This window comes from Delphinus delphis, chromosome 2 (assembly GCF_949987515.2).
Source record: "Delphinus delphis chromosome 2, mDelDel1.2, whole genome shotgun sequence".
Lineage (NCBI taxonomy): Eukaryota > Metazoa > Chordata > Mammalia > Artiodactyla > Delphinidae > Delphinus > Delphinus delphis.
In genome coordinates this window covers 106,654,502-106,673,944 of record NC_082684.1, presented here as the reverse complement: position 1 = coordinate 106,673,944, position 19,443 = coordinate 106,654,502, and the positions used below count along the sequence as shown (strand labels likewise).

Below are 19,443 nucleotides of genomic sequence, written 5' to 3'. Positions count from 1 at the left end.
TCCACTAAGATCAGGAACAAGACAAGGATGTCCACTCTTGCCACTTTTATTCAACATAGCTTTGGAAGTCCTAGCCTCAGCAATCAGAGAAATAAAAGAAATAAAAGGAACCCAAATTGGAAAAGAACTAAAACTGTCACTGTTTGCAGATGACATGATACTATACATAGAAAATCCTAAAGATACTGCCAGAAAACTACTAGAGCTCATCAATGAATTCAGTAAGGTTGCAGGATACAAAATTAATGCACAGAAATCTCTTGCATTCCTATATATTAACAATGAAAGATCAGAAAGAGAAATTAAGGAAACAATTCCATTCACCACTGCAACAAAAAGAATAAAATACCCAGGAATAAACCTACCTAAGGAGGCAAAAGACCTGTACTCTGAAAACTATAAGATGCTAATGAAAGAAATTGAAGATGACACAAACAGTTGGAAAGATATACCATGTTCTTGGATTGGAAGAATCAACACTGTCAAAATGACTATACTACCCAAGGCAATCTACAGATTCAGTGCAATCCCTATCAAATTACCTATGGCATTTTTCAAAGAACTAGAACAAAATTTTTTTTAATTTGTATGGAAACACAAAAGACCCCAAATAGCCATAGCAATCCTGAAAAACAGAGATGGAGGAATCAGGCACTTTGACTTCAGACTATACTACAAAGCTACAGTAATCAAAACAGTATGGTCCTAGCACAAAAACAGACACATACATCAATGGAACAGGATAGAAAACCCCAAAATAAACCCATGCACCTATGGTCAATTAATCTACAACAAATGAGGAAAGGACATACAATGTAGAAAAGACAGTCTCTTCAATAAGTGGTGCTGGGAAAACTGGACAGATACACACATTAATAAAAGAATGAAACTAGAACATTCTCTAACAGCATACACAAAAATAAACTCAAAATGGATTAAAGACCTAAATGTAAGATTGGATACTATAAAACTCTTAGAGGAAAACATAGGCAGAACACTCTTTGACATAAGTCACAGCAATATCTTTTTGGATCCACCTCCCAGAGTAATGAAAATAAAAATAAACAAATGGGACCTAATTAAACTTAAAAGCTTTTGCACAGCAAAGGAAACCATAAACAAAATGAAAAGACAGCCCACAGAATGGGAGAAAATATTTGCAAACAAAGTGACCACCAACGGATTAATCTCTAAAATATACTAACAGCTCATGCAGCTCTATATAAAAAAAAAAAAAAAATCCAATCAAAGAATGGGCAGAACAGCTAAATAGACATTTCTTCAAAGAAGACATACAGATGGCCAAAACGCACATGAAAAGATGTTCAGAGAAATAAAAATCAAAACTACAATGAGGTATCACCTCACACCAGTCAGAATGGCCATCATCAAAAAGTCTACAAACAATAAATGCTGGAGAGGGTGTGGAGAAAAGGGAACCCTCCTACAGTGTTGGTGGGAATATAAATTGACACAACCATTATGGAGGTTCCTTAAACAACTAAAAATAGAGCTACCATATGATCCAGCAATCCCACTCCTAGGCATATATCCGGAGAAAACCATAATTTGAAAAGATACATGCACCACAATGTTCACTGCAGCACTGTTTACAATAGCCAAGACATGGAAGCAACCTAAATGTCCATCGATAGAGGAATGGATAAAGACATGGTACATATATATGATGGAATATTACTCAGCCATAAAAAAATGAAATAATGCCACTTGCAGCAACATGGATGGGCGTAGAGATTATCATACTAAGTGAAGTAAGTCAGACAAAGACAAATATCATATGATATCACTTATATGTGGAATCTAAAAAAATGATACAAATGAACTTATTTACAAAACAGAAACAGACTCACAGACTTTGAAAACAAATTTACAGTTACCAAAGGGAAAAGGTAAGGGGAGGGATAAATTAGGAGTTTGGGATTAACATATACACACTACTATATATAACACAGATAATCAACAAGGACCTACTATATAGCACAGGAAACTCTACTCAATAATCGGTAATAACCTATATGGGAAAAGAATCTGAAGAAGAATGGATATATGTATATGTATAACTGAATCACTTTGCTGGACACCTGAAATTAACACAACACTGTAAATCACCTATACTCTAATATGAAATAAAAATTTTTTAAAAAGCCAGAAGGTAGCAATTGGGTATTGCAGCTTAAAGGAAATGAATGGTAGGAATCTGCATCTTTTTTAAACAGTTCTGGGCTGTGGCCCAAATTTGTTGACTCCAATTAGAAAAATCAGGACCTGATTTAGAGTTTGAGGTAAAGACTCCTTCACAGAAGGGAGCATTGACATCACAACTTTCAGCAGCCTCCAAATCTCCCTCCAAGCCCAGCTCTGCCCCAAGAGCCTACAGGGGGTTTTTTCTGACATCAATCATCCCTGGGCTGGTCCTTCGCAGTTCCCGCCGGGGCTTGGGCAAGGGCCCGAGGTTCCGGGGCAAACCCATCTCACCCACAGGTAGCATCCGCCCCACCAAGGGTTCAGCGGCCTCCCGCTGCCGTAGCTCCTCAGGGGAACCCTGCTCCTCGCTGCACAGGCTCGAGCGTTTCCATGTCAATGGTAACGGGGCATGTACCAAGTCCCGCATCTCCTCACGGGGGCGGGGCACACCCTCAGTGACGGGGGGCTGCCACAGAGGCTCAGGTGCCGGGTGGGGCTCATCTTCACTTCCAGGGGCTTGTCTGTTCTCTGGGCACAGGGTCCTCTTCTCCCCACCTGTCACTGGGAATAACAACATCCTTGTCAGAAATGGAGTAGCAGCACCTTCCTGAAGTCCTAGCTTTCCAATGCCCCAGTGCAATAAGCAACATGTGAAATGACCCAAGAGCTGAAGTTAGAGTGGTTTCTAAGCTTTCTCCAAAACAAAGAAAACCTGATGTCAGGGCAAGGCATTGGCCAGCTTGGTGACAGCACATAACAATTACCCCTGCTCTGGCCCGCAGCATTCAGACTACTGAGCTTCTGTTTCAGTTCCTGGTTGATCCACATGTGGCGGCCCAGCTCCTTCTCCAGAGCCTGAATTCTGGTCTCATACTGCCTCTTGCTGTCTGCTAACCCTTCACCAAGGTGGTCTGGAGGGAAAAGGCAGAAACAGGTGGCAAGGGGCTATGGGCAGGCGGCAGTCACCACGGCCTTTGGGGCAGGCCTGGGCCTCACCTCGACTCTGCTGGAGGAGGAGCTGGATGTTCTGCTCATGCTCCTTCTGCTGCAGGGTCAGCTGGCGGTCCATCTCCAGGCGCTGCCGCTCTAGAGCCACCTCCAGCCAATAGACCAGCCTCTGCTGCTCCTCCAGCTGCATCTCCAGCTCCGAGAAGGCAATCTGCTGCTGGTGCTGCTCCTCTCGGAGCGTCACCACCTGTCCCAAGGCCCAGCCAGGCTCAGCCCCAGTGCCGGCTCCCTTCACCCAGGGGATCCTCAACCAGGGGCAGCAGGTATTTGGCCAACTAGCCACCAACATCATCAACCTTCTCCCACTGAGTTCCAGGAGGAGGAGTCGGGCTCGTGGGCCAGTGACCCACCTTGTCAAAGTACTTGCAGAGTAGGGCTCTGGTCTCCGAGGATGAGAGGTAGCTGAGCTTGGCCATGAGGTTCATCTCACACTGGGACAGCAAGGAGGCCGAGGCCCGCAGCACCCGCTGGCGGCACGTGATGGCCTCGTTCTTGTACTCGATGGCAGCGTCCAGGGCCTCGATGGCCTCGTCCAGCTGGAACAGCGTCCGCTCCTCCTGCGGGGACATGGGACGTGTGGAGGTGGAGTGCTGGCTTCCTGCTCCACGGAACGCCCGCTCCCTGAACAGGTCCCGGGCAGGCTTGCAACAGTCACACGCAGCCATGACTCAGCCCGTACATGTCCCCTCGTCCTAGCGCAGAGTCAGCACATGGAGAGAGGGGCCCCTGGCCACTACGGCAGGAACAGGGACACTTCCATCTCAGCCTCAGCCCGGGGGGGTACAGGAGGCTGGGGCTCGCCAAGAGGCTGCCCTCTGGAGCACATGGCCTCTGGCGTGACCTGCACTCGGGAGACCCTGCACTGAAGGGAAGGCGTGCTGGGACCACAGAGGCACCCAGGATCTGCTGAAGTCCGCTGCTCTTAACATGGGCTTTCTCTGCTGTCAGGAGGGCAAACCTGTGTGGCTGAGGTGTGCTGACATGGTCCCAACTCTCATCCCACGTTAGGGAGTTGAGAGGTGTGAGCTCGTGATACATACACGAGGTCAACGTGCCGCAGGACGCGGAACGAGTCCAGAGTCCAGCTGGGCGGGACCGAGGGCAGCCAGGCCCCAGCCGTGTGTCCCAGACATGGGGGCTGGAGCGGTGGGGGGGAGGGCCAGTTCTGTGCGTTCTTGGTGGGCTAACACCCGGGAGGAACACGTGCGTGTCCAAAAGCAGCAAGGCCCGCAACCCAGAGTGGAGCAGGCAGCCAGGGCCAGCCCGCAGGGCGCACCTCAGGCGACAGCAGGCTGCCCTGCCTCAGCTTGCCATCAATCTCCAGCCGCTGCTTCAGCAGCGCGTCCTTCTCCTGGCGCAGGGCGTCGATCTCCCCACGGATCTGCTGCTGGCTCTGGGCGCTGCCCTGCCGCAGCTGCCCGCTCTTCTCGGAGAGCTCCTTCTCCAGGTGCTCCAGCCGGCTGGACACACGCACAATGTCCTCGTTGAGGGCCTGTGGGCGGCACAGCTAGTGATTAGGGAAGAAGCAGGCCCCATCCTCCCCAGGGCGACAGGGATGGCCCAGCCCCACCACAGGATGCTGAGGAGTGCTGCTCCACGGGAGGCCTGACTCTCAGCTCTGCATAAGCCGGGGAGTGGGCACCTATGGGACCCGAGCCTCTGAAGAGGGGCCCCCAGAGACGGCCTGGAAGGAGGATACAGACAAGCTGAGGAAAGGGCAGTCCTGACAAGGAGGGAACAACCCGGGCAGAAACAGAGCGGGATGGTGGTGGCCTGTTACGGCGATGACGTGACTCCAGCTTGCGATGGGAATTATGGGAAATCAGTGGCCAAATCCCAAAGGCCCTTCTGGGAACCTGATGTGGGAGGAAGTAAGGGCTCTAGTGGCCGAGGGAAGTTCCAGATAATCCAGCTGAATCCTCTTGGACTCCATGAGGGCAGAAGTGAGTCTGGAACCCTGTGGGCATCTAGCCTGAGCACCCGCTCCTGGAACAGGCTCTGGGCTTTGTGTGTGACATACGCCTTCTCTGATCCTCATGACCACACTGTGATTCCATCTGACAGAGGAGGAAGGTATGGCTCAGAAGCTTCCTGCTCAAGAGGAGGCAATGAAGCCTAGCAGAGCTGGGTGGGGCCAGGTTCATCTGCCTCCAGTGCCAGTGAAGGCTCTTCCACTCTGGCCATACCACCTCTCCATACCTGTGGTTCCCTGTTCCGCCTGCACAGTCCAGAGCAGGTGGTTAATGAGGTAAAATGAATTGTGGGATAGATACTTGGAGAGGTTCTTCTATCCACACAGCAGCACCTGCATCACAGACACCCTAAAGCCCTAGAATTCTTGAGAGATCCATAGGATATAGCCTGACCTGGCTGGAACTTACCTGGCAGGGACATCACCTAGAAGAACCGCACCTGTCTAGAACTCACCTGGCAGTGTTATCAAATGGAGAGATCTCACTTGGAAGGACCTCACCTGATGGAATCTCACCTGGCAGGACCTCACCCGGCAGAAACTCAACTGGCAGGCTCTCGCCTTGCTGGACTTCACCTGGCAGGGCCTCCCATGGCAGGGCCTCATCGGGTAGGGCCTCACCTGGCAGGACCTCACCTGGCTGGACCGCAGGCGCTTGCTCTCCAGCCCCGTCTTCTCCTGCATCAGGGCCTCCTTCTTGGCCAGGATGGCCTCCCGCTTGTGGAGCTCCTCCCCTAGCTCCTCCAGCGCCCGCCGCTGCTGTAGGACCTTCTCCATCTCCTGGTCCAGCCACTTCTTCTGCTCTTCAATCTTCTGAGGGACAGTGGAGGCGGGGAGGGAACTCAGCTTTCACCTCTGGCTGCGTGGGTGGTGCAGGCGGCCACCCAGGTCAGGTGGGGAGAATGGTGTACCCACCATCTGACCCCCCGGGGACTCTAGCAACTGGCCAGGCTGCCCAGCCAGGCTGTGGGTGCCCCTGGGGGTGCAGGCTCAGCCCAGGCCCCACCTGCTGCTGCTCCAGGCTGACAACAGAGCCGTTGCTGCCGCTGCGCCGCTTCCTCTGAAATGCCGCAATCTCTTCTGTCTTGATCTTCAGGATCTTTTGCTGCTGCTCGTGCTTCAGCTCCAGCTCCTGGGGATGTGCAGGGTGAGAAGCTCAGTGGGCAGGGCCGTGAGTGGTACCCGCATCCTCCCAGAGCCGGTGATCCCCCAAGCCCAAAGGAGTGCCTACCCTGCTCCCAAGACAGCCCTGTGCAGCAACCCCCAGCCTCGCCACCCCCAAGTCTCGCTGGGGACCCGCAAACAGAAGCAAACATTTGCAAGATGCCAGTCCCCTTATATAATTCATCCTACTGAATTCTCACCCTAGCCCTGAGTTTCCCATAACTCTCCTCATTTTCAAGTAAAAAATCAAACTCAGGGAAGCCAAGTGAGCTGCTTTATAAGGTCACGTGGCTGTAAGTGCTCCCCTGGCTGTGTGCCCCGCCTGGCCTCCTGGCTGGGACACAGGCACCCCACCGCCCAAGCGCCTGACCTTGACACGGTGCTGCCGCTTGTTCATCTCTGTCTCCAGGCGCCGCTTCTGCTCTGTCTCCTCACGAAGCCGCCTTTGCAGCTGCCCCTGCTGCTGCCGCATGAGCTGCACATTCCTCTCCAGCTCCTGCAGCCGCTTCTCGCTCTGGGCCGACAGCGACACCAGCCGCTCTGTCGCCTGTTTCTTCTCCTTCAGCACCTGGGACCAACACAGCCTCTGCTGGGCCACGTGTGGGGGCTGCCGAGAGCCTGGCATGGTGCCGGGCACTCAACAAGGGCAGGCAGGACGGAAGAACGGCACATAGAGGGACAGACAGAAGGGAAAACAGGCAGATGGATGACGGACTAATTAAAATATCAAAATTATAAGAATGTCAAGCTACTACGATGCTTATTACGTACTAAGCGCTACATCAAGTGCTCTCAGTATACTAAATGATCCTAACAATCTGATGAAAAGGTTTTAAAGGTTTCCTACTTAACAGATTAGGAAACTGAGGCACAGAGAGGCTAGGAAACTTGACCAAAGACACATAGCTAGTAAATGGCAGAGCTGGGATTCAAACCCAAACAAAGAGCACAGGCTCCAGAACCTGTGCTCTTAATCACTCTACTGTATGGTCTCTTGGACACCTGAACTGAGAAAAGAAGGAATGAATAATGGATGGACAGCTGCAAAGAATGGATGGCAGGGTGGGTGGACAGACAGATGATGGGATCATATAAAGGTAAAAAACAGGATGGACAGATAATGCAAGGGTCCATCAAGGGGAATAGAAAGACAAATGAATAGACACATAAACGGACAGTTAGTCATACCAACTGATAAAAGGACAATCGGATGGATGGATTAGATAGACACATGGACTGATGGGTGGATGGACAGAGGGATGATGGTTTGGAGAGGCGGGTAAATGGAGAACTGGAAGGGTAGACAGATGGAGGGAGGCGGGAGGAGCTGCAGGAGAGAAGGCTGGTTTCTCCCGATGCCCACCCCTCACCCTCACTGGTCTCCTAGATGGTCTTCGGGCAGGCCCCACCTCCCTGCCTCTGCTGTGTTTAAACCTGAGCCGACTCCCAGCACCGCCAGCTTCTACCTAATGCCAGCCTCACCCTGAGAGACCAGGAGGGCGTTAGTGCCACCAGCCGGGGCTGGGGCACGAGGGCCTGAGCACCCACAGGTTCCACAGTGAGCTTGGGCTCCAGGGCTCACATGTCTTGATCCCAGAACCCCAGCCTGGGAGGCAGCAACCACCACCCCCAGGGTCCGGACAGGTCAGTACCTGCACTTGGCTCTGAGCAGCAGCAACCCTCTTGCGGAACTCCTGGAGCTGCGAACACTCGCTGGCGTCCTGGGGCTCCTTGCCCTCAAGCTCCCGCAGCTGCCTCTGGCCTTCACTCAGCTCAGTCCGCACCCGCTCTGCCTCCTGCTCCAGCTCCCGGATGCGCTGGCTGTGCTGGCGGTTCAGGGCCTGGGCCGCCTTCCCTGGAAGAAAAGGCGAGGGTCGTGTCAGCACAGCCCCTCTGCCTGAAGAGCATTGTAGTTCATTCCCCCGGGAGCTTTTCCAGACCTCTGTCAGCCCTGGACACCTACATGGATTTTGCCACAACTCTGTACCCCTAGAACTGTGATTTACTTAATATTTTTCTTTAAATTGACACATTTTTTAAATTAGCCTTATCCATAGCAGTGACCCAGGGAAAATACGGGTTTACTTGTTTTACTTTTAACTAACACATGCTAAAGTAAATATGTAACTTGAGCCTGCATACAACTAAGCCTCTAGAACTAACTTCCATTTGTAGGAAATATGGAGGACAGAGGGACAAGCTAAATGACACCACAGGAAGCTAATAGACAAAACCCAGAACATTTGGAGTTTGTAACATTCTATAGGATGACTGTGTAAAGGTGAGAGAAGGGAGATTTCAGAGAACTAACGTGCAAATATAATGTGTGGACAAGCCCGGAGCTGCACACAGACACTGCTGTAGAGCTGCTTCTGCTCTGGGCATTGAAAGGGCATGAGTTCTGTTAGATGTGCTAATGGCATTTTGGTTAAAATGTTGAAAAAGAGGCATACTGAAAGGTGTAGGGATAAAATGACATGCTGTCCTGGATTTGCTTCAAAATATTTCAGCAAAGAAAAAAGGGAGAGATAAAACAAATGCGAGCAAAGCTTGGAAATGCTAAATCTGGTGATAGGGACTCTCATATGTCTATTTGAAATTGTTCCCAGTGCATTTTGGAATAAATAAAATTATAACTATTAAAATTAAAAAGCTCAACTAGTCACCACCAAAAATCATCCCCTGCTCGTTCACCAGTATCACCAGTAGTAGACGTAGATGATCTGGGGACGCTGTTTGCTCCCAAGGACCAGGAGATTCTGTGCCCAGTGTGGTGCCTGACACACAGCAATTGATAATAATATTGGGTTGGCCAAAAAGTTCGTTTGAAAACCCGAACGAACTTTTCAGCCAACCCAATAATAAGAACTAATGCTTCCTGAAAGCCAGCCTAAGCACTTCACTTGAATTAGCTCATTTCAACAACCTATAAAGCAGGTTCAGTTACTATCTCCATTTCAGAGAGGAGAAAACTGAAGCACAGAGGCATTATCCTACCTGCTCAAGGTCACATATCTGGAAGAAACTGAGCTGGTTTACCAAACCTATGCCACCTGGACCCCGCTCCTAACCACCCTCAGGTGGGAGGCCAGCCCAAAAACCCTCCCCCTCACCTGTGCGGACCAGCTCGCCTATGAGCTCCTCCTTCATGCGGATGTTGATGGCCAGCTCACGGATCTTCTGCTGGGCTTGGGCCAGCCGCCACTCAGAGGCCATGGCAGTGGGGGCCTGGTGGGGCCGAACCAGGGCCTGGCTCCCACCAACCACTGTAATAGGCTGACTGTCAGGGCCGCTGTCCCAGCTAACAGTGGGGGGGAGGGGGAGGGGAGGGGAGGGGAGGGGAGGGGAGGGGGAGGGGAGGGGAGGGGAGGGGGAGGGGAGGGGAGGGGAGGGGAGGGGAGGGGAGGGGAGGGGAGGGGGAGGGGAGGGGAGGGGAGGGGAGGGGGAGGGCATGCCCTGGCCAGCAACAGCCAGGGGTTGTGTGTGGACTGTCCAGGATGGCCAGTCCAGGACCATGAAGGGGAAAAGGGGTCAGGACCCTCTCTGTGCCCTACCCAGCTCACCTCTGGGCCCCGGGATGGTTGCACCCAGCTCCTCCAGGCGAAGCTCTGGGCCCTTCCTGTTGAGTGGACTCCCTGGGCGGGCCCCCATCCTCTGGCTCCCCTTACTGATCCTATTCCTGGAGGGCAGAAGTGGGAGCCTGTATCCCTCCCCAGCCCAGCTACCTCCTGGGCCCAGGAGGGGAAGAGAGGCCACCAGGGTCACTGTTACCCCAGGATGTCAGTCTGGCAGAATTCTGAGGCCAGCAGCTGAGCTTAGAGGGTGCAGGGCAGCTGGGGGAACCGAGGGCCACCTTGGAGGTTGAGAACCAGGAAGTCTGGGCCCATCCCCTCAGCACACTCACCCCAGCGAGAACTCTTGATTCAGAGCCCATAGTCCCTGCCTGCTCTCCCCCAAGGGCCGGCCAGGGCGACGCAGGCGAGGGAACCCTGAGACCCCAGTGGGATCCTCCTCCTGCCCAGCCGGGGCCCTGAGCCAGTCCTTGTCAGGTGGGCCGTGGGTCCCACTCACCTGCGTGGGTGCAGGATCCGTCGGGGTGGCTCCTCCTCCCCCCCCGCCTCCTCTTCCTCTGATGCAGCTGAAGAGCCACTTCCCAGCCTCTCTCCCTCTGCCAGCAACTTGGCTCCAGCCTCCCTGCCATTTGTCACTTGCTAGGGGAATGCCAGGTTTCAGGATAGGAAGCTTCTAGGGCATTCTTCATCAGCCATCTCCCACCACCAAGTCTTTGCTCCCACCTACACCCACCTTGCATGCTCCTCACATCTCTACCTCTTCCAGCCCTACTTTACCTTCAGGATCTAGCTCAAATGACACCTCTGGGAAGCCTTTCCACTCTCAAGTCGGAGCAGGAGCTTCCTCCCTCTTCCCTCGCTCCTCCCTCTTCTCCCCCTCTTCACCCCTGCTCCGGCTCCCATAGCAAACCTGGCACTCCTCAGGGGACAACTGGTCCTTTCTGTCTCGTATACAGGTCATCTGCACCAAGTTTTATCTCACCAACAACGCCCTGCTAGAGTAGGGGGGCTGCATAACAGGCTTCTGCCAAACCCACGTCCTCCCTCTCCTCAGTCCCTCAGGCCTTTAGAGCTGAGATGACCCAGAGCTCTCAGGCAGATGCAGGAGCAGCCTTTGTCCAAAAGGCCCCAAGTGACCGAACTAGAAACAAGAGACCAGGCTTGAGGAGCAGATTAGAGCTCAGGAAAGAGTGAACTTGCAAAGAAACGCGTCCAAAGATGGAGAGGGTGTGGCCTCGGAGGTGATGAGCTCCCCACCCCTGGAAGTATGTGAGCTTTCCACTCCATACTGGAAGCCAGAAGCCCCTCTATAACCTCCTCACTCTGAGCGATCCCAGGTACTCCAGGGATGCTCAACGGCACCAGATCCTTCTGAGAAGCCCTACGCAAATTTTGGCCATTCCTCTAGGAACCACCAGAAAGGGGCATCTCATAGCTGGTCCCATGAAAGCATGGGGTGAGGGACACATTCCCCAGCATCACCTTCCCCTGCCAGAGCCTGCCCAGGTCAACAGGCCCAGCAGACACGCCACCTCCTCACCTCTCCCCAATTCTCAGGGCCAACTTCATCTCCAGGAAGGCAGGCAGGGGGCACCATGCCCAGCACATGGGTGTGGGCACCCCCCAGGGGGGCCGTGTGAGGCCGGGGCATAAGGGACTCAGGAGGCAAGCCCTGCAAGAGCCCTGGGGCCCCCCAGCCAGGCCGCACCAGCTCCAGCCGCAGCCGCAGCTCTGCCATCTCCTCCTGCTGCTCACGAAGACGGTCGCTCTGCAAGACACGGTCCAAGTGCGGATGGGGCAACGCGGAAGTGCGAAAGGTAGGGTGCAGGGATGCTGAGAGGCAGAAGTGCAGGAAACTGAAGAGCACGTCTGAGGCCACCCTGCCCTCTCTGTGCTAAAATGGAGGAGGGCCAAATACCTCTGACCACCTCTTGGTGTCCCTCCCACGCGCACACACACTGCATCAGTTCCGGTTCAAACTCACCCACCCTGCCACATCCTATCACTCCCTCCATATCCATGCCATTCACTGCCACCAGAGGGCGCCAGGAGCAATGCTGACCCAGTTACCCTGGGACAAAAGGAAAAGCCCAGCTCTGGAGTCTCATTCTGCTACCCCTCCAGTCCCACTTCCTATCCATCCTCATGACCATCCTGCACACCCACCCGCACCAATGTGTTCCTCACCTCCACACTTTTGCTCATACTGCACACCCCGTATCTCTACCCATCCTGCCAGAACCCGCCCCCCCACCCACACAGCTAACTTCCTCTCATCCTGACAGGCTCAGCTCAGTTTCACCTCCCAGCAGAAGTGCCCCCCCCACCACTGTGGAAGGGGGTGCCCCACCTGCAGCTTGTACTGCTCCATGGCGTCCTCCAGCGCAGCCAGAAAGTCTCGGTTCTCCTCCTCCAGCCGGGCCACCTGGCTCTGCAGGGCCAGCAGCTGCAGTGCCCCCTCATCTTCCTATGGGGCCGGGAGAGAAGTTTCAGGGCCAGGAGCTGTCAAGACAAGCCTGCCTGTCCCTGAGACACCTCAGCCCTCTCCCTGCCCTGCCAGAGGTTCCCCTAGCCGGGCTTGCTACTCTGCTCCAAGCCCCACCTGCAACAGGGGCTCGAGACCCCACCTGGCCTGCAGTCCCCTCCACAAGCCATTGGGCCAGCTCTTGTAATTATTAATCATATTTTCATTAACAATAACATCACTATTATTAGGAACAACTAGCCTTCACCTGCACTTGTGACACCTTCAGTCCTTACATCACCAGGAGGTAGATACTAATGCTATCCCTATTTTACAGATAGAGACGCTGAGGACTGGAAAGTCATCAAGGTCACCAGCAGAAGTGCCTCTGAATCACGAATGTGCTCTGCTAATGAGCAAGGCACAGGGACACAGCTAGCTGTGTGAAGACTTTCTTCCTTCCCCATCCCCTCCCCACCCCTAGGCCACACCTGACCCCTGGCCACCTTTCGTCCGCCGGGTCCCTGCATGGCCTGCTCCTCGGCGGAGGCACTCTCGATGCCGCTGTCGGGACCGGAGGCAGAGCTTAGGGCGCTGCGCTCACCCTCGACGGCGCACAGCCAGTCGCGCACCTTGCGGGCGGCGGCGCCAGGCAGCCCGGGCTCGGCCTGTAGCTCGCGCAGGAGGCTGTAAGCGGCGTCAGTGCGGGCCCGGTAGCGAGCGCACTCGGCGCCAAGGCGGGCGGCGGCCGCGGCGGAGGCGGCGGTGGGGCCCAGGGCGCGCCGGCCCCGGTGGATGATGCGCGTCTCCGAGCGGTGTCTAGGCGGCCCCCGCGGGCCAGCAGCTGCCTCCTCAGGCGCCCGCTCGGCCTCAGGCCGCCAGTTGACAGTGGCGCGGTTGCGGATGTTCTGGGCGCGGCTGGCGTAGTTCAGGGTGTTGAGAGTCTCGTCGAAGTCCGAGGAGGAAGGGCTGACGCAAGCGATCATCACTGTCTTGGCATTCCCGCCCAGGGAGTCTTTGAGGATCCTGAGGGCGCCAGGCAAGATGCGTTAGGGGCCCCAACGTCCCAGGTACAGACCCCAAACAGGGTCCGATCCTCGGCGTGCTTCCCCATGGGCCGGATACCTCGAACCGCCTGATGGGGACCCATCTCCTAGTCACCTCCCCCCAACCCCAGAGGCCAGACAGCAGCTAGAACAGACTAGCGTGGCTCTTGGGGCCCCTTCTCTGTGGGCCTGCGGCCATCGGCGGCTCACCGGGTGATCTTGGAGTCCCGGTAGGGGATGTGGCTGCCACGGCGCTGGGGGTCACCCAGGGCGCTGATGACGTTGCCCAGAGCCAAGAGGCTGCTGTTGATCTGGATGCTCTCCTTGAGCCGCTCGCCTGTGCTGCCCGTCTTCAGCACCCTCTCTGAGCCCGCCAAGTCCACGAAGTGGAACTTGGAGATGAGCAGCTGGCCCGCAGCAGGTCGGGGGAGGCGGCTGGGGGCGCGCCCCCGCTGCTCCAGGGTCACGGTGAACACAGTGTGTGAGCGGCTGGAGAGGCGGTTGAGGTGTGTGGCCCCCGTGTGCCGTGCTGCATTGCCCATCTCCAAGAGGCTCAGCACCTCATCCAGGCCCTCCACGTCGACCTCCTTCACTCCACACAGCACTGCGGGCACAGAAGGCCATGAGCCCAGGGCAGGGGCAGCCTGAGACTGACAGCCAGGAGAGCAGGCAGAGCACGGCTGGTCCCCTAAAGCTCTTCCTGACTCAGGGCTCCCTTCCCCATGCCCAGGGGGTCCTGCCCATACTGGCTGGGGCTTGAGGGGGCTCCAGCTTCCCCACGCTTACCTCAATGCCTATCACTCTGGGCACACCAATGTATACTGAACTCAGTAGAGACGGGAAGCGAAAGCAAAACTTTCCAGAGCTTGGTTTCCCAGTTAGGAGGTACCCCCACCAGACAGGTAAGCCACCCTAAGCAGGTAAAGCCTCCCCAAGCCAGGTATCCCGCTCCCAGCCAGTGGTAGACCCAGGAGTTCCTCACCAACATTCCCACGATCATCTTCCCGAAGCTGGATGTCACGGCTGGCGGTGCCCACCTCCAGCAGGTCTCGGAACTCCTCCTTGTACACTTCCAGGTAGGACACGTGCACCAGACAGTCAAGCAGGTCATTCTCATCAATCAGCTTAAAGGCCTCAGCCATGGCCCGTGGGATGATGCCCTGCTCGTCCTCGTGAAGAGAGGCTGAGGAGACACCGCAGGGCCTCCTGCCACCATGCTTTCAGGTGGATGTGGCACCCACAAGGCCCAGAAGCCCCTAGCAGCAGCTGGAGGATGGGGCTCCAGTGTGGAGAAGGCAGCAGCAGAGGCCAGGATGGGCTGGGCAGCCTGAGCCAGGCCATGCCCCAGGGTGGTGAGGCAGAATTTCAGAGTTGGAAGTAACCTCTCAAGGTTCAACCAATCCCTTTCATGATGTAAGCATCCCCTCCACTACATCTCTGCCAGGCGGTCAGATACCCTTTGCTTGATTACTCCTGGAGACTCATTACCATAGTCTATGCTCAGTTACCTAAAGGACCTCCTAAATTTATCCCAAGGAAGTAATAAGAGGATATTCCGAACATATTCTTCCTCATAACTCAATAAAAATGTAAACATCCTAAGTGTCCATCCTAACATTCAAACAGGGGACCTGGTTAAATAAGTTACCTTATACTCACAATGGCATGCCAGGCAGCCATTAAAATTTTTGATTGAAGAATATTTAATGATACAGAGAAATGTTCATGATATACTGTTAAAAAAATAAAACAGGATACAAAAGAGTGGGTACACTATTATACCATTTTTTAACGTATACTAATTTTCACCCAGAAAGACTGAAATGCTAACAGGGTGAGTGATTTCTGAAAGGCAATTATCAAGTAAGTTTTATTTTGTGTATGTGTTTTCTGTATTTTCCTAATTTTCCACAACAAACATGTACACTTTTAAAACCTAGGATAAAGCAGTTCATGCTCTTTAAAAGGGGGCAGTTCCTTCAGTTGGCCTAAAGCATCTCTCCCAAAACTCTGCTCCAGAGCCTCATGGAACCAGCCTACTTCCCTGCTATGCAGCAGCCAAAGCATATCTCTTCCAGGACAGTTCCCCTTCCAACCACTCTGACCAGAACATGGATTCCTGACCCCCAGCAGCCATCCTAACAACCTCCAGAGACAAGCCAACTTCCCGTGCCCTTCCTCCCCGTGAGGTCCCCACAGCCAGACAGCATGGTCCCATCTCTATGGAGTTGAGAAGGTCACTCACCTCTGAGGACTCTTCCTGCCTGCCCGACCCGCCCACTGACACAGCTGATCCCACTCCGGGCTGCAGATCTGTTTAGGAAACCTGCCCCTCCCCCCTCCCCCAGCATCCTCATCTTCAACAGAGAATGGCAGCAAGAGGGCAGGGGCAGAAATTCAGGAGACATTGAGGACCCTCAACAAGGGCAGGGGGCCTCAAGCAGGGTCACTCACCCACACTGGCCTCCCCCATGGTGTACGTCTTCCCGGAGCCTGTCTGACCGTAGGCAAAGACGGTGGCATTGAAGCCCTCAAAAAAAGCCTCGAGGAGGGGTTGCACGCAGGCCTGGTACACAGCCTCCTGCCCGGCGTCCTCGTCCAGCACTACGTGGAAGCCAAAGTGGCGGTCCCGGCCCAAAGTGACCCGGCCGTGCCCCGGCTCCACCCTCAGGCAGCTCTGGTGCCCGTGCAGCAGCTCCTTGGGCAGCAATGGGCGGACTCGAAGGGCCACCCTCACTGGGGCCTCCTCAGCCCCTGGCAGCCTCTGGGCCTCCAGCCCCATGTTGAGGGAAGGCTGTTCCTGCGAAGAGAGGAAGAGGCCCCTGCCATCAGCACCTGGACTCACTTTGCAGGTGACCTGGAGCCAGATCCTGCAGCTCCTGACCTTGCAAGGATTAAAAGGGAGGGTGGTCAAAACTCAGAACATCCTCTGTGCCCCAACCTAATGCCCAGATGCTGCAAGGGCCACGATAAAAATCCTACACAGTAACATTTCATGGCTCCCATCACTGGCAAAATAAGGCCCTAACTCCTCCACCTGACATCCAAGGGTTTCTGTGTTCCAGCTGCATCCTTCCCCTGGGACCCTATCTCCTAGAAGGAAGACACACAGACACACACACAAGCAGCACCACATCAGGGATCTCTTCCCTAACACCTATTGGGTTTTCCATAGTCTCTGCTTTTGTCATCTCACATCCCCTGCTCCACCTTCTTAAAAAGAGTCAGCACAGGACAGGAATAAAGATACAGATGTAGAGAATGGACTTGAGGACACAGGGAGGCGGAAGGAGAAGCTGGGATGAAGTGAGAGAGTGGCATGGACATATATACATTACCAAATCTAAAATAGCTAGTGGGAAGCAGCCGCATAACACAGGGAGATCAGCTCAGTGCTTTGTGGCCACCTAGAGGGGTGGGATAGGGAGGGTGGGAGGAGATATGGGGATATATGTACACATACAATGATTCACTTTGTTATACAGCAGAAACTAACACACCATTGTAAAGCAATTATACTCCAATAAAGATGCTAAAAAAAAAAAAAAAGCAGGGCTTCCCTGGTGGCGCAGTGGTTGAGAGTCCGCCTGCCGATGCAGGGGACATGCGTTCATGCCCTGGTCCGGGAAGATCCCGCATGCCACGGAGTGGCTGGGCCCATGAGCCATGGCCGCTGGGCCTGCGCGTCCGGAGCCTGTGCTCCTCAACGGGAGAGGCCACAACAGTGAGAGGCCCACGTACCGCTTGAGACCAAGCCCCCACCATCAAATACTGCCAATCCCATCTTCTAAATATCAAGTACACCTGCTTCTTTCCATCCTATTACCAAAGCTCTGATCCTGCCCACCGACATCTCGACGGAATGACATTTACCAGCCTCCTCACTGGCCTCAGCCTCCCTGCACCTTCCTATGCAGCAACACGGGCATTTTTCAGAAATGCAAATGCGCTCACATCACTCTCCTATTTAAACTCCCCCCAGAAGAGACTCCCTAATGCTCTTGAGATTCAAAACCTTAACAGGAAAAAAAAAACTTTTAATGGGCCCTGCCTACCCCCTATACCCCACCTTTCCTCACCTTTCTCCTCCTGCAGCACACTCAGTGTTGCCCAAGACTCTTCATCCCTCCAGGCTTAGGCTGGTCCCACCTTCAGGGAGCCAGGGAGGGGCCCCTGCTCTGTGCCCCCACCACTACACATACACATACACATACACATACACACACACGCACACGCGCACACACACACACACAATGCCCTGTGGTTCTCCCATCAGCCACTGACCACTCCCTTCCCTTGCAAAAGACAGATTACCCGTCGTCCCCCCCCCCCACGTCCCAATCTGGGAGCTGGGAGGCAGGGACCCTCCTGTCCCCTTCGTGCTGCATCTTCAGCACCCAGCACAAGGTCCGACGCTTAGTAGCTGCCCAATAGTGATGAATAATCTTCATCCAAGGAAACTTCCCCATCTCCTTCCTCCTTTCTCTTATCGCAGTCCTCACCACTCCCTACCCCCACCCCCAGGTCACAGCACTTTATTTTTCACTACTTAACGTCTCTCAGCAGCTGTAACGGTTCTTTCGTTAATTCAATCATCAGCGCCTGCTGGGTGCGGCCCTGGGGCCACAGCGGTAACTGCCACGCGATACTGTGGGCGCCTTCGCGCACCCCTCACCCAAAGCTTTTCCAGACCCGTGCAGTCCCGGCTTCTCCGCACCCCGGCTCGGGGCACAGTGCTCCGCGCACCGAAGGCGCCCGGACAACACCGGGGCGGTCGGGCGCCCGGGGTAGGGGAACCGGAGTCAGAAGCGCCAGGCAAGGGATAGGAGCTCGCGGAAAGTTCGGAGAAGTGATTTCAAATGCGAAACCAACTCTCGCAGCGTGGGCGCTAGCTCCTCCTGGCCAGGCCCATAAGGCCGTCCTCAGGCCCCCGACTTAGGAAAGGGGAGACTCCCACCCGCCCAGACACGGACTTCCAGGAGACTGGTAAGCAAGGATGGGGGAGGTCCCCGTGCTCGGTCAGGGCTCCCCAGGCGTGCCGACACCGTGCCACCCGGTCCAGGCGCGCGCCTCCTCCCTCCTACCCCGGTCCTCGACCGCCACCCCTCCCCGGCCCACACCCACCCGCTCCGGTGTGAGCGTAGTCCCGCCGCGGGACGGTCAGGCTCGAGCCCCAGCGCGGCGCGCGCGGATGCCGTCACCGGGACCCCCGCCCACCAAAACATCCCGCCCCTCATCCGCAACTCCGCCCACCTGGGCGCTCGGGGGCGGCGGCGCGGGCTGCGCGGCGCCGCGGAGTCTGTCGGCAGACGGGGCGGGGCGGGGACAGGAGGGGCGGGGGATTGGGCGTGGCCTGGGCTGAAGTGCGGGGGCCCCTTATCCCTGGGCCCCCAGCACCGTGTGGGGGCACCCAGCAGCGGCCGGAGTCGCGAGCACTATTCGCCGAATTCTGGGGACACAGCGACCAACAAGGCCGCCCGGATTCTCCGAGCTGGAGAAGCCCACCAGCTCCTGGAGCGGGGAGCCTAAGTTTTATAATGCAAGTTGTAACAAGTGAGAGAATGAAAACTAACTAGGAGACATTTTCGTTCCGGGAGGGGAGGGTGGATTTTCTAACCCTGAGACTCCGGTTAAAGTGGCCTAAAAATCAACTACTCTTGGTTCGTTAGTTCGTTTGTTCATTCAAGTGCAGACCTTCCCTCCTTTCCGCCATTGCTACCCTTCTATCGCAGAACTCCCCACGCCCCGTCAAAGGTCAGCAAAGCCTCCACCCCTTTTTTTATCTGATTTCATTACCCCTTCTACAGCTGAGAAGGATTCATCCCCCCTGAGATATTCGGGGTTGGGATGGGGGCCCACTCCCGGCGGTGTGGCCGAGGCCCTGGCTGCACCCTGGGCACTAACACCAAGCGGTGGGTGGATGGATGAAACCACGAGGGAGCTCCTATTCAGGCCTTCTAGCATTCTAGGCAGAGAGCAGGATGGCTGCTGCCCCCTGCTGGGGGCAGCCTC

At 55.0% G+C, this 19,443-nt stretch overlaps 1 protein-coding gene across 1 annotated transcript; it reads right to left on the bottom strand.

Annotated features, from left to right (window-relative positions):
• Window positions 1-1,820: 1,820 nt before the first annotated feature.
• On the bottom strand, window positions 1,821-16,226 carry KIF7 (kinesin family member 7). The gene is made up of 18 exons (XM_060005434.1): window positions 15,886-16,226; window positions 14,414-14,614; window positions 13,642-14,035; window positions 12,892-13,411; window positions 12,272-12,388; window positions 11,462-11,689; window positions 10,421-10,560; window positions 9,913-10,028; window positions 9,463-9,615; window positions 8,002-8,204; window positions 6,720-6,917; window positions 6,192-6,317; window positions 5,822-5,998; window positions 4,490-4,705; window positions 3,564-3,770; window positions 3,202-3,400; window positions 2,970-3,116; window positions 1,821-2,766 (listed from the first exon to the last, which is right to left on the bottom strand). Exons 1-18 carry the CDS (start codon window positions 16,211-16,213, stop codon window positions 2,393-2,395), a joined length of 4,044 nt encoding a protein of 1,347 aa, XP_059861417.1. The 5' UTR covers window positions 16,214-16,226; the 3' UTR covers window positions 1,821-2,392.
• Between the last annotated feature and the right edge of the window lie 3,217 nt (window positions 16,227-19,443).

Bases quoted from the DNA above. Each gene is read 5' to 3' on its own strand.
- KIF7 (XM_060005434.1), bottom strand. From the start codon at position 16,213: ATGGGGCTGGAGGCCCAGAGGCTGCCAGGGGCTGAGGAGGCCCCAGTG. The intron at 9,616-9,912 runs GTGAGCTGGGTA...AGCCTATTACAG, and splicing joins AACCATCCCGGGGCCCAGAG to TGGTTGGTGGGAGCCAGGCC. The intron at 2,767-2,969 runs GTAATTGTTATG...TGTTATTCCCAG, and splicing joins TGCTGCGGGCCAGAGCAGGG to TGACAGGTGGGGAGAAGAGG.